The following is a 14,244-nucleotide window of genomic DNA, read 5'->3' on the forward strand; positions in this document are numbered from 1 at the left end:
TGCACCGTGTGGCAGGAGTCAAACGTTGCACAAGGTGATCCACAATAAATTGGTTACACCCTCATGCCGTCATAATCCAACCGGATACCTCCCACCCCTTGTTGTCTACGTTTTCTACGCTTCGACGAACCGCAAAAAAACGTGCCTTTATTACCGTTGTGCTCTATGCGAGGTCTATGTCTAAGTCTATGTGTAATTGCCTTGTCTATCCCAACTCCCCAGTTCCCAGCAAAAATAATTGGGGTTGACTCGGTCACCTCATGTGGCTTTCTCAAGTCGCTCTACAACTTCGACGAGCTCCTTCACCTTCTCCTCGCACTCTTGCTTACTGCGCTCTTGCGCCTCGTAAGTTTCGCGCAATCTGTCGACCATGAACGGCTTGAGTGGCGTGCGCTTGGCGGTCTTGTAGTCGTAGACGACGATGTCCTCGAAGCAGCGGGCCGCGGGCCGGCGGTGACGGTCGGAGATGAGCAGAGCTTCGAGAAGGACGTAGTCTGACTCGTAGGTTGGTTTGGACACGAGTTTGTGGAGGACTGTGACATGGTCTGGGTAGGCCATGGGCTGGGTGTGTTAACCCTAGAGGATAAAAGGACGAAACCAGACGGAACAATTTCACGAGGGGGACACTGAAGGGAGATGGATCGTGAACAGATATGGAAAAGAGCAGACTTACAAACTTGTAGTCGGTCTTGATGCTTCTCATAATCAGGCCAATGTCCCGGGGCGTCATAAGATTGGCCCACTCGTCCGCGTGCTCCGGGTCCACGGTCGTCGCGAAGTTGCGGAGCCAGTTCACCCGCGCCGACTCAGCGTACTTGTTATACACGACGTTGTTGACGTGACCTGTTTCTGTTAGATAATGTCCCGAGTATAAGGCACGTGCGGCGAGGTGTAAGTCGTACCCTGCAGCGTGTTAGTGAGTTCTCATATGAGGTAGCCATCGTCATTCACTCACCATTGCGTCCTGTTACAATGTCGTTAGCAATTCACTTTATTTCAGCTCATCTCAAAGAGCAAACATGGCTGAAAACATACCTGATCTCCCCATGTCACAGTGTGCTTGTCCAGGCCCCTCCACCCTGGACCTGTGAGGAAGCCTTCACGGCCGGCGAGCAGCTCAAGCCACTGGCCATTGACGGCCGTCTGAAGCGCCTTCAGCTCCTGCGCCTGCTCGCCCTGCAGATTGAGGCTTGCGCAATGCTTGATGCGCGCCTGCAGCTCTGAAAGCCACCTCGGGTTAAACTGCGCGGCCTCATTGCCGTTGCCGTTCGTGGACGCAGCGCGATACGGCGCGGTGGTACCGAATGAACGGCTGCAAGCCGGGGCCTGCGAGACCCGGGAAAGAGGGCTACGGAGGGCGGAGATGACGCTGCGCATTGTAGAACGTCACAACTGTAATATGATAAATAAATGAGAATAACTATATCAAAAAAAAAAGCGAGAAAAAAAAAACGAGGTGTGAAGAATTTGACGATGCCGGTGAAAGTGGATGATGGAACAATGAGGAAACTCGGTTTCCGTCGGCTGCGAACCGCGAGGACGAGTGGGAACGCAATTCCCAGTCATCGGCGCTGCCTTGTTCGGTAGTTTGGTTGGTGCGCCCTGTGGGATGGTAGGGCGTGGGGGCATGGTGCTGGAGGGGCTAGTGGATGGCTGAATCAGATATAGGTGTGCGTTTCGCTGCTTCAGTCATCCACCAAGCGAGGCTTAGCCTCGTTACTCCCCTTGGTGTAGTTGGTTCATCACGTTCGACTGTAATGGTTTATCCACATTCATCGAAAGGTCTCTAGTTCGATTCTGGAAGGGGAGAACTACTCTTTTTAATTTTTTTTAGCTTTGTGCCCAGCAAGACTTCTTACTGAGGATATCATGTGTTAAATTTTTGCGTGCATGCATAGAAAAGAAGCATATCGATGTCGATATACTATTATTTGTTTTGATGTGAATTATACTTTGCATCTAATCATATGCTGTCATGCGCATTTATGAGATGCCGTTCAAAGACGCATGGCTGCTTTTGCTCCAAAAGGAAGCCATCACACCCTGCCCCGACCGCAGCAAATACCGCCCCTCACCAGGTTGAAGAATTCTCGGTGTGCAGCCCCTCCCTCACCTCTTTCACCCCAACGGCTTGCTGCCCGTTCGGTCAAAAGGCCACCGGATGCTTGTCTTGTGGAAACGGGTGTGCGGGGGCCGCCGCCGCCTCGCCTGGCCCTGAGAGCTGCGAGCTGGTCATAGCTCCCAGTGACCCACCTTCCGGATCTGGGAGGACTAGGTGGAAGGGTAGGAGCTACTACGACTAGCAAAGCTACCGCGCGACGCACATTCTCTTTTGACTGCGGTCCCAGGGGAAGTTAACGCACGCGTCGTTGCCGTAAAACTCTGCCATGTTGCTTCCCCAATGTTGCTACGTCGCTTTCTGGTGATTTCAGAGTAAAGAAAGGGCTTTAATTAACGTTGAAGCTGTTTTTTCTGCATTTACAACTTGTTGAAAAAGTTTATCGGCCAAGAAAGTGGCGGTAACTTCTGCCGTGAGGGTTGGGCACGCGTGGGCTGACTGTCGGACACCAAAACAAATCTTAGCCGGAGACTTACCGACGCCATATTTGCGACACCACATGTGGTTTAAATTGATTATTCTATTTTCTCTTCATCAGTAGAGTCTAAAAGAGATGGAACTGTCGCCTTGAGAACCCCGCTTTTCTTGAAAGAGACGTTTAGTCAAAAGGGAGGCAGTCAATGGCGGTGGGGTTTGTCCTCGTTCCTGCCCGAGTTTCCCCGCGTCGTCGGCGGTCCGCGTTCAAGAAGCCAGCCAGGCAGCCGACTTTTTAACACAACGAGGCCAACTTCTTCCTAGCATAATGCACTTTACTTTTCATATCATGAAGTAGACCTTGAGGCGACTGCCAGGCGTAAGCTGTGGTGACGTCGCAAGTTGGCGGCGGGGCGGCGCGCCATGTGTGACGTGTGGTCGCCCCTTATTTTCGCCTCGCTCGACGCGACGTCGCCGAGCCGCCAAATGCGTTTTTTGCGGCGAAGCGATGCCGTGGAGTCCCAATCGATGACTCGTAATGCTGAAAGAGCTTCGTGTTTTACTATGCTTTGATTGTCATCTAGATTTTGGGCTGTTGGGAGGAGCGGCCAACTTATCGGTCAAGGCAGATGACCATGATGGCTGGCACACGTGTTCTCCTCCACATTGGGTATACATGCGTCAGAGATTGCGTTGGCGGTTCAGAGTCACAGGATGAATATGAGGTTTCAAAAAGTGAGTAGAAGATCAATAATAAAGGACGTGAAGCTCTGAAATGGGACTTTTCCGCCTGGAAAGGCCGTGTCGGTCATGGCCGTAGTTGGTTAGTGAGGAGGGCGGTGATATGTGAATAGCTTCCATCGCACTCCGCCTTCACTCTTGACGTGCCCCGTGGCTTTTGGGGCGCAAAAAAGTCATACGCGCTTTTGAAAATAGTGCGAGGCAAAAAGATTTGCAATCTCGAGTTTACAGTAGTCACCAGGGAGCAGGCTGAACAGATTTGTGATGGTGGCACGTGTGGACGCAAAAGTAGAGTTTTCTCATCGGTCGCGTGACGCGATCGTGGGTGGGTGAGGGGCGATACTCGGTGTAAGTCAAATCGGGCAGGAAAAATGCAGGAAATCCAACAAAAATATCCGCGACCAGATCGTCGACCAAGATAATGAGCCAGTGTGTTTTTTAGATGGAAAAAAGGGTGTTGTGGGTGGTTGTGAGGTGGTGGTGCAAGATGTGCGGATAGCTTCAATTCGGCTTCGCGCGACCGAATCACGAGAGGCCGGAGGACCGGCCGGGGTTGAGCGCGCGATATCCGGGTCCCGACGCGCCGTAAATGCGAAAAAAGAAGCACCAAGCGACGGAGAAAAATTCGAGCAACACGACCATGGCATCAAATTTGGACGAAAGCACAAGTGCAAAGGCGTAGGCCAGATGCGACGGGCGGCATGGTGTTGGATGAGATGGAGCGACGGGCGGCGAAAATGGCAAACTCGGCGAGGGAAAGGAGCTGCAATGCGAGGGAAGTTGGGACCGGACCGGAGGGTTGTGGATCGGCGGATGCAAGGCTCAAAAACGCGATAAATGCGAGCAATGAGTCATTTCTCGTGATGGAGGGTGACCAAACAGGAAAAAGAGGGAAGAGAAGGGGAGAGAGGAAGGGGAAGAGAAGCGGTGGTTGAGGTGGGCGATGAGAATGAGTTGGGTGGGAATGGCGAAGGTGCCGGATCAGACAGCAGCAGCGACAACAGCAGCAGCATTCGCAGAAAGATGGGCGAGCGGCGTGGAGAAGAGAAACTAACTCCAACATCGGCTTCGAGGGAAATTTTGACCAATCAGAAAATTCAACCACAGCAGATAGAGCATTTGATTTAATGCGACAGATGGAAATTTGGGAATGGTACTTGCTGTTTGTACCTTTTCGTGGCCATGGAAAAGAGAGAAAATGGCCATGGCAGTTGCGAATGGGGGGAGGGGGAGAAGGGACGAAGGTGGGAAGGGGGGATGGATGGTGGGAGGGGCCCGGGGCCACGGGGAAGGAAGGCAAGGCCCAAGGCCAGTGCAAGGTGGGCAAGCACTGATCACTGATCTTTGGTAAGTATGATCTGGGACAGGTTCTAGGTGGAGATGGGGGAATGGGAAGGCGTGAAAAAAAAAAAGCCAAGGAAGGATTAGAGGGTGTTTGCGTTTGTTTGGCGGGAACGCAGCCGCGGCAGTGGCCCCCCTGGAGAACCGTAGAAAAGAACCAGAAGGCAATTTAGTGACGGGCAATAAAGGACCCCTGAGGAGCCTTGACAGGACCAGGCAGGCAGCGGGTTCGAACTGATTTCCCTTCATCCACTCTCACGCCATGGATTTACAGGGAGTCGAGCTGCTGAAGGGGGGGTTTGAGAGGGGCCCCATCTAGGGTGTGACAGCAGAGACGACAGAAGCTTCAGAAGCTTCATGCGACGCGTCTAGAGCTTGGATGGATGGATGGGTGGTGGAGGCGGTCGTGGCATGAGCCTTCATCCGTCTTGTCTTGTCTTGTCTTGTCTTGTCTTGGGAGATGTGCTCGTCTGTGCCGTTTCTGTTGCTATGATCTTCATTGCCACACTGGCATGGCATTTCTTCCATCTAGGAGAGATACCGTTTCTGTAAGACCACTCATAACTGTTTGAGCATAGCTGGCAAGATGGCAAGGCAACAAGTAAGCACCGCATGTAGGGAAAGAATCGTAAGCCGTGCTTGCCTTCCGTTATCTCTTCATGACTACACAATACATAGTAGGCAAGCAGCGTCACTGGGCCAAATCTAAAATAAAGGCGCACGTATGTCGATTCCAGCCAGCCAAGCGCCAATCGCCGATTCAAATCAAGACAAGGAAAAGAAGGAGGAGGGAGGAGAAGAGGGGAGCAAAAGAGGAGGTGAAGTCGGGGGGCAGGAGAGAGGGAGTGGGAAGGTGTGTAGGGCAGGAGGGCAAGCACGGAAGCTGGGGCTCTGCCACACCTGCCGCTGCCGCCGCCGCCGCTGCCCATGTTGTTGCTGTTATCAGAGCAGAGGAGTAGGAGCAGGAACAGGAGCAGGTACTGCTGGTATTGGCGTCTTCCCTTCCACCAGAGAACTAGAACCAGACCCAGAGCAAGTGCAAGAACCCTACATGCCTGCACTTGCACCTGCACCTGCACCACCGCCGCTAGCTACCCGACTCGACGAGACCTTGCTAGCTTTGACGGGGCAGGGACCGTCTAAATCCTTCTCAACTGCCACAAGTGTGGGCTGGTGCAGCCCTTTTGGTGTGGTGTGGTAGTGGTGCTGGAAGTGCTGTGGTCACTGGGTGGGTGTAGGGGTGATGGGGGACCGGTCACTAAAAAAACCATACACGCGGGAGAGCACCTTGAGTCTTGGGGTGGGAGGGAGGAGCGGGAGCTTTGCCCAAGACCGCCCTCCCACCAAAAAAGTTACTGATTGCGCACCACGCTCTTCTGTCCCCGCCCATTTATAAAAACAAGCCCCATCCCCTCCACGCACGCGCTCCCTCCCCCCTCTCGTTCCCGATCTCTCTCTCTTGTCTCCCTCAACCAACGCGTCAATTTCTCTCGCAATTTTCGATACTTCGAATTCTTAATCGACTTCAATCGCCCTTTCGATTGCATCCGCAAAACAGCACCCTTTTCCCACGCATCAACCTTTCCCACCACATCAATCACAATGCCTCCCAAGAAGACCGAGGGCGCTGCCGCCGCTCCCAAGAAGGCCTCCCACGCCAGCTACCAGGTTCGTGCCCAATCACCCGGTCTTTTTTGCAAAGTCTCTTCTTTGCTAACCATCTGCAGGACATGATCACCGATGCTATTGTTGCTGTATGTTTTCCAGCTCCTCTCCCTCCGGCGCAAAGGGTTACGCGATCGGGGATCCACGGGTCGCCTGTGCCGGGTCTCACCACCTCCGCACCCCTTCGACTCGTGGGCCTCGATTTGCAGCGCCTACCCTCACCAGGGCGGCAAACCCCTTCTTGAGTATGCATTGATTACTGACGCGTCTTTTCTCATACAGCTCAAGGAGCGCAATGGATCTTCCCGCCAGGCCCTGAAGAAGTACGTCAAGGCCAACAACCAGATCAACGTTGTTAGCGACACCATGTTCGACTCTCTCTTCAACAAGGCCCTCCGTGCCGGTGTCGAGAAGGGTGCCTTTGAGCAGCCCAAGGGTACATTTAACTCTGACCCTCTCTTCATCTCATCCCATTTAACTAACATCATGCAGGCCCCTCTGGTGGCACCAAGCTCGCCAAGAAGGCTCCCAAGAAGGAGGAGAAGAAGACTGAGAAGAAGGCTGCCCCTAAGAAGGCTGCCGAGAAGGAGACCAAGGAGAAGAAGGCTGCCGCTCCCAAGAAGGCCGCCGCCAAGAAGGAGACCAAGGAGCCCAAGGAGAAGAAGGCCGCTGCCCCCAAGAAGGCTGCTGCCGAGAAGGAGACCAAGAAGCCCGCCGCCAAGAAGGCTGTAAGTTTTGACTGACGATCGGTTTTATAACCTCATGTACTAACTTACTATCAGGACAAGGCTGCTGACAAGGAGAAGCCTGCTGCTCTTACCAAGACCAAGACTGGTCGCGTCACCAAGCCCGAGAAGAAGGCTCCCGCCGCCAAGAAGGAGGCCAAGGAGCCGAAGGAGAAGAAGGCTGCTGCCCCCAAGAAGGCTGCCGCTCCTAAGAAGGCCGCGGCTAAGAAGGACTCCAAGAAGGAGGCCAAGTCCGAGACCGCTGCCTCGGCATAAAAGCACTGCAAACCGCGCCGCGCGTCCTTGAACGATGAATCATATCGGGATAGCTGAGGCTTCGCAATGTTTGGTCACGAATCTTTCTTAGCTCCAACAACGGCGTTTACGGGAGTATGTCGATTTCTTGGGACAACAGGTCAAATGGGACCGGGAAGGGTGGTGGGAAACCAACTGGAGAAGGGAAAACGCGACGTCGTTGTGTTTCTTATTTTGCGCGTTGGTTCTGTGTGTTTTTAAACCAGTTGGACTTGCAGAGAGTCCCATCTCGTTTGGACTCGGGATGGTGTGCGTTTTGGGCTGAAAGAAGGGAACACCGGATCGGGATGTGTGTTTGTCATGTTCTTTTTGCGCGCCTGATTTCTTTTACAAAGGCCTTGTTTTTTCGCGTTGCGCGCGCGCGTTGTTTCTGAGACGATCCCCTGGTTGTGTTTTTACATCATGGCCTGGGTCGATTGATCTCTGACGACGAAGCCCTCACCATTGTAACTATAGCTCACGCGATTATACCAACGAAGAGGGCCTTTTCACTGTTCAATTGCGAGCGAGATCTCGATTGTTTCATTCACACCAAGTGCATTTTTGTGTGTGTCCCCTAACATTTCATAACAGCTCTCAGTTTATGATTCTCATATGACGCGACTACGAGAGAAAGAAGAGGATCAGAGAGGCTCGAGCTCACCTGACGGTCTCGAGTGGCGGTCAAGCCGGTGGTCAAGGGTGGGAAGCGCGGACGGAGCAGCCGTATTTTATCCCAAAGTGGCTCGCCATCGTTCACCTTTGCTATTTTATTTCATTTTAACATTGTCACAGGGAAAGGCGACATTTCGTTTGATGTTCACCTGGGTCCGAGCAAATAGACGAAATGAAAGATGAGAATGTCAGAACGGAGAAAAGGAAGGGGGGAAAATAAAATAAAAGGAGAGACGACGGGAGGGCCAAAAAAAAAAAATGGCTGTTTCCACGGCCCCCCCTTCTCTCTCTCTCACTCTCCTTTCTCCCCAAGGGTGAAGAGTTTCGGGGTGGAGTCGACGCGGTTCTTGTTTCCAAGGGTGGTTATGTTTTTTTTTTCCCCCCCTCCTTCTCTCTTGTGTTTACATTCTGGGGGCACCGCCTTACGCCGATTCCTTCTCGTCCTTCGCACCCAAGCTTCCGGCGTGTTTCGGTCAGGCATAGTCACGTGCACCTCCGGGGGAACGGCCGTGAACGGTTTCTCCTCCCTCGTGTCCTTGGCTATTTTGTCTTGTCGGTGACTCTTTTGTTCATTCTCTTTTTTGTTTCTTCCCCCCTTCCCCCCTCTATTAACCATCCATACTTCTAATGTTGCCTACTTTTGCTGGTGTCATTTTTATTTCACATAGTTTTTTTTTTTTTTTTTTTTTTTTTTTTGGGTGCTATGTGCTTTTTGCTGGCTCGGCTATTTGCTGCTCATGTCTTACCGCCATGCTCGCGACTGCGCTGTGGCCTGACTTGATCCAAGACTAGAACCGGCCGCTGACCTCATTAGACGACATAGATGTTATCGCAACGTCGAGTTTTGTTGACTCGTCAGGCACAGAATGCTGGAATGGACACAACCTACAGAAACAGCGGGCATCAACTTTTGTTTTTATCCCACTCAAGAACCACCCTCACCTCCCCAAGAAAGAAAAAAAAAAAAAAAAACTGACAAGTGTGTCATGGTGTGTTTCTCGACGTGAGCTTTCTCACGCTGGATTGGGGTATATGGACTACTCCAAACCGACTCCAAGAAAAACTACGTAGCAACAGATTAGGCGTGGCCCTGCGGCTACCGCGATTTCTAGGCAGGGCAGTTTGACACGTGCGGCGAGCAGACGGTGCCACACCACTAACCGGGTCCGGTCCCATCCTCGCTGATCCTACGGGCTCTGGTCCGAAGACACTGCAGAGCTCTGTGGGCATGAGTGATCACTTGATCATCTGATATGCTACCGAATAAGAGTCGATTGCTTGTGAGTGCCGGTGCTTGGCACAGCAAAGACAGGTGGTGCAGATGGATGGGGATGGAGGTCATCACTACTATCACTTTCAGATCCGAGTCATAGTTAGCTGTTACTGCCTGTGCTCCACAGTTGAGAGTTCCCGGACGTCGGGTCCCTCAAACTAATCTCTCCGGGCGAGAAGATGACGGGCGGGCGGGCGCTCGGAAAAGCCTCAGGTGGCGATGCGGGGAAAGCTTGAACAGAGTGGTGGCCAAGTGAGGCGAGTGAGGTGATGACCACACTGTAACGGGTGTCCAGTGTCGAGCGAAGCCGGGAGCTCTAGGTTGTACAATCTCGCCGCGGTGTTCGGTGAGCCGCTGTCACACCAGTGAGCGCGGTCTTGGGTGCTGGTGCTCTGCAGCAGCTCATCAGTCTGGCGGGGAGCAATGCGCTGCAGCAGCAGTTTGTAGCAGTTTGGGGAGTGAATGTTGCGTGCTGCTGTGCTACAGTAGGCCTGATGTGCAAGGAGTGACGTGGATGGCTAGTTCCGAGCTTGCTTCCCATTGGTGTTCCTGAAACAAACCTTCATGTTTGGAGGGGGGAAGACACAGAGAACTTGCCTTGAATGTCGAGTAAGGTATCGAGTACAAGAGGTACATGCCTCGGTGTCATGTTTGCACGAGGGAGCGTGCTGGGCGACTGTCGTTGCAAGCGCCGACAGCCGAGATATGGGCGCGCCATGGCATTGTTCTCTCTGTGTCTTGTTTCTGGGCGCGCGAGATGATGAAGCAGACATGACAAGACCGATAAGTCGGCCGTCACTGGGCAGGGCGATTCCTTTTCAATGCTTTCCCCCTTGACGAGCGAATCTCCTCCAACCATGTCCCCTACCAGTGTCGATTCCGGGTCGGGATCCCTGTTGTCAATCCGGAACACCACGAGCGACATGTGCAGGGGGCAACCGTACAGTTGGGGGGGAGAGAGCTGGAGTGATGAAGCGAGGGGTCCTTTGGGGGTCCTGAGCGGAAAACGACTGAGGGGTCGTGGGAGGACGGGCCTGCTAACAGCTGGGATGGAGCCTTGAGGAGGGAGAATGGCCGAGGGAGGCTGCCTGTCTGCAAGTCACAGCGCGGCCTATGTGAGGCGACATGGGAGGACAAGCATTGACAGAAGAAGAAATAACGAATGACGAATGGCTGGATGGAGGGTGTATCTTGGATGGACGGTGATAGTTTGGGACTGGTGTGAGTGAGAAGTGGTCGAGCATGAAGAGGGGGGAAGGGAAGCTGCTGCTGACATAGTGACGGCGCCAGGGCAGGTGGTGGTGGTACTGGGGCGCTAGTCAAGATTGGCCTGTGCACTGTTCTTGTTCCTTCCCGTCCGTTTCGGGGTATGTGGGGGAGAAGGGACGCAATGTCATCGCGGAAGGGTAAGAACGAAGAAGAGAGGTACCTACCGAGTAGGGATACGAAGGGGGAAAGGGAAGGTACTTGCGGCCGTCTAGTGATTCTGTGGTTTCCTTGCCTTCCCTTTACCTCCCCGACGGCAGGAACAAGGTCAGCAAACACAAACTGACTGTGCTGAGAAGGTACTTCCCTCCCTCCTGCTCTTTCCCAACGTTGCAGATTGACCGAGCTGCACTGAATCTGGAACTGCAACTGCGACTTCTGCAACTGGCGCGCAGATGCAAAAATATGGAAACCGACCTCTAAAAAGGGACTAAAAAGGGAAGAGGGAAAAACAGAGAAGGAAAGAAATAGTACACTAGGTAGCAGCAGCAGCAGCAGCAAGCACGTCTTGATCCGGAATGTACACTATTACTACACCAACCGACCAGCAGACAGACAGGCACACATAATCGGGCTCCTCTTTTTCATCATCCCCCCCGCCTCAGCGCCAGGTTCTGTCGGTGTCCCCATCAAAAGTGTCGTCAATTCACCACTACTGCTGCGAGCTGGTTCCCAGCACACCTAACCCCCGGCCACCGATAAGCAGATACAGATAGCTGCTGCGACGTTACGCCTGCTTTATTCGTACCTCCATCGCTGTGCCTGAGATTGAGATTGAGAGCGAGCGAGCGAGAGAGGTGTGTGACTGGTCTGTCACTGTTTCTTCTGGGTCGACTATCCCACCAACCGTCACGCCGTTTTGATCGCAAGCCAACCAACCCAACGACTGACGGCCACCACCGCCGAGCACTGCCACTACACCACCAATTTCCACCACCATACACCTTAATACCTCACCTTTTAGCAGACACCACCCAGCAGTTCTATCTCTACCTGTCTACCGGTTGGGTCAAGTCAGTCAGTCCCGTCTGCCTGTTCACGCGCTTTGCAGCATCGTCTATTCCTCGTATCGACCTCGGTAAGCAGTGGAAACGCCCCCCGTTTCCCCGTCTGCTTTGCCAGTCATCCAGTCAACCCCAGAAATCCAAAATCTCCGTATTCTTGCGACTGTCCTGCGTCCCAACCGATCCTTCCGGCCGACTCGACTGACGCCGCCCGCAGCCTCCGAACCCCCTCAGACTATCAATCCAACCCTCCAAGCTCTCCGCTTCTCTCCTCTATCTTCTCATAAATCGAATTCCGTCCTTTACAGGAACGCTTCAAGCACCTCCTCCGTCGCAGCCTACGTCGGCAGCGTCGCTCCCTCTCACTTCGACACTGCCTGTGTCTTTTCCTACGGGACATGGCAATGGCGGCTGCCTAATATTTCCCCTCGATATTCCTGCATTACAAGAAACCCACTCCGCCCGTGCCGACGAACCATTGCCTACCCCAACCATGGCATCCGAACACAACCCATTCCGTCGGAAGAGCGCCTCGACCTCATTGTCATCCTCTACTCCCCAGCCTGTGACAACGTCGGCGTTTCTAGAGTCCATCACATCCGGTATCTCGAGAGATAACATACCCCCGCCTCTCGAAACGCGACCCGCCAAAGCAAAGGTCGTCAAGAGGGTCAGAGTGCTTTCCCCTCCGCCCTCATCCCCTTCGTCTCCCGAGTCGGTACATAGCAGAGGTTTCGGCCGGCAGGACGACACCAGCGACGATGGATCTGACGAAGAGGATGACCAGTTCTCCAAGAGGTTCCCCGAGCTTCCCGGTGACCTTCCCGAGGCTGCGCCGCTGCGTTTGGCGAATGCAAACAATACGCCCGACAACCCTTTTGTGAAAACACTGCAGGACCTGGAGTCACTGACGGATGGGAATCCTTCTTCGTCTTCGAGCGGAGCTGGCGGGGCTGCCAAATCACTGGACGTGAATGCGTTCAAGATGCTATTGCTCACTGGCCAGGCAGGGGCTGGATCGCCGGCTCAGCAAATGTCATCATCACAAGGCGACAAGGCTGTAGAAACGGCACAGTCATTATCGGATGTGTCTCAGGTTGCGGGCCACGGGACGCCCGGTTCCTCACAGGATATGGCGGACCGCGGCATTGCGCTTGCCTCACCAGGGTCCGCGAAGAAGAAACCTCCCCCGCCGAGTTCGAGGCATGGAAGGAAAATTAGCGTCCAGGTGCCAGAACAGCCGCACATCACATCTGAGCATGCCTCGCCAACTTCTCCATCTGATGTCAATAAACCCCTTCCTCCGGCTCCTACCTCTCATGGCGGGGACGGGCCGGAGGATATTTTCGCCCGAGAAGCCGCTGGTAAGGTCCCAGAACTGGACTCCCCCACTCCAACTTCAACACCTACCCCGGCGTCGGGAAAGAAGCCGACACCAGCTCCTCCACCACGACGGGGTCATGCGCGAAGCCAATCCCTGACTGCTTCTGCCGGGGGAAACAACCCGAGTGCTGCCGCTTATGAGGCCGATACACCACCTCGGTCGTCCATGGAATCACAACGGTCACGGTCAGAGAGCTTTCGAGGCGGCATTAATGCGCCCGCACCGCCGCCTCCCCGGCGGCCAAATGCTTCACACCGGCAGTCTTTCCAACTAGCCTCACCATCATCGATTGCATCGTTCAACACTGCCAATTCAACTCCTTCTGATGTTGAGAATCTGCCTGTGGGGAACACTCTTCCGAAAATATCACCTCCTCCGCCGCCGCCTGCGCGGAACCCATCAACACGCCGTCCCCCAAGCGTAAGGAGTTTTGACGCAACAAGCAGAAAAATTAGCGGTGGTAAGGAGAACGCCCCGCCGCCTCCTCCACCCAGACAGCGAGGTAGTAGCCGCGGGAGTATGGACGGATATGGGGTGGTCAGGAGAACAAGTACTGACAGCACGAGGGCTTTCAACACCAACGTGCCAGAGGAACCAGGTCCCGAGGACATCACGCAGGGGGCTGCAGCTGATACAGGTAAAGGAGCAGATATACTTGCTGACTTGGTCGCGTTACAACGGGAGGTAGATGCGTTGAGAGCACGACAGGGCAAGTAAGGAGTATGTTGATAGACGATTGGAGTTGGAATAGAGAGGCTACCCGCCAAGCGGGCTGTCACGCCCTCGTGGGGCAGCTGGTTATCTTAAACTAGGGTTTGTACATTTACGGACGTACCGGGATGCGACATGAGTAATGGAATGGTTATGAGCTGAAGTTCGCTACTTGATGTTTCCGTGCAACAGGTTCCAAGTGGCCGGGTCGGTTTTTGGATCCAAACAACCGTCACAGTCGTGTCTCTCCCAGGTTGAGACCGGAGGCCCGCGAATTGCTTCGGGGTGAATGAACGTCCGAACTGGCCGTAATATGTCTACACGGGGGACCCGACATAGTATTTTTAAGGATATTTCCGGACTAGTTTTCCACATGAGAAAGCAGCATGTGGCATAGTAGCTTTCACTAGCCCCCTTTCGTCTCTGCTTCAATACTTTCCTCAACGGGAACATGGTCTATTTTCAGTAATTCTCTCGACTGACGTTCGGTTTGAGGCATAGCTTCTTGTGGGCGCGGGTGCCGGCGCCGGTGCGCCTTGACCGCTGCCGCTGCCGTGGGCATGGTTGGTGGCGACCTGAGGTGAAGGGTGTCATTGAGTTTCTTTCCGCCATTTCGTGTCCGTAATGGCATT

The 14,244-nt window shown here is 53.8% G+C and overlaps 3 protein-coding genes across 3 annotated transcripts; 2 read left to right on the plus strand and 1 right to left on the minus strand.

The window, feature by feature from the left end:
- Positions 1-258: 258 nt before the first annotated feature.
- On the minus strand, positions 259-1,377 carry CTRU02_209202 (uncharacterized protein; the record flags this gene model as incomplete). Its single annotated transcript, XM_070205224.1, has 3 exons — positions 259-561; positions 674-889; positions 1,036-1,377. The coding sequence occupies 3 exons, from the start codon at positions 1,375-1,377 to the stop codon at positions 259-261; spliced, it is 861 nt and encodes a 286-aa protein (XP_070061299.1).
- Positions 1,378-6,217: 4,840 nt separating this feature from the next.
- Positions 6,218-7,281, plus strand: CTRU02_209203 (histone h1; the record flags this gene model as incomplete). Its single annotated transcript, XM_036733559.1, has 5 exons — positions 6,218-6,283; positions 6,343-6,369; positions 6,563-6,716; positions 6,773-7,008; positions 7,063-7,281. 5 exons carry the CDS (start codon positions 6,218-6,220, stop codon positions 7,279-7,281), a joined length of 702 nt encoding a protein of 233 aa, XP_036574709.1.
- Positions 7,282-12,010: 4,729 nt separating this feature from the next.
- On the plus strand, positions 12,011-13,618 carry CTRU02_209204 (uncharacterized protein; the record flags this gene model as incomplete). Its single annotated transcript, XM_036733557.1, has 1 exon — positions 12,011-13,618. One exon carries the CDS (start codon positions 12,011-12,013, stop codon positions 13,616-13,618), a length of 1,608 nt encoding a protein of 535 aa, XP_036574707.1.
- Positions 13,619-14,244: the final 626 nt, after the last annotated feature.

The sequence above is a fragment of the Colletotrichum truncatum genome (genome assembly GCF_014235925.2).
Source record: "Colletotrichum truncatum strain CMES1059 chromosome Unknown Contig_0005, whole genome shotgun sequence".
NCBI classification, from domain to species: Eukaryota; Fungi; Ascomycota; class Sordariomycetes; order Glomerellales; family Glomerellaceae; genus Colletotrichum; species Colletotrichum truncatum.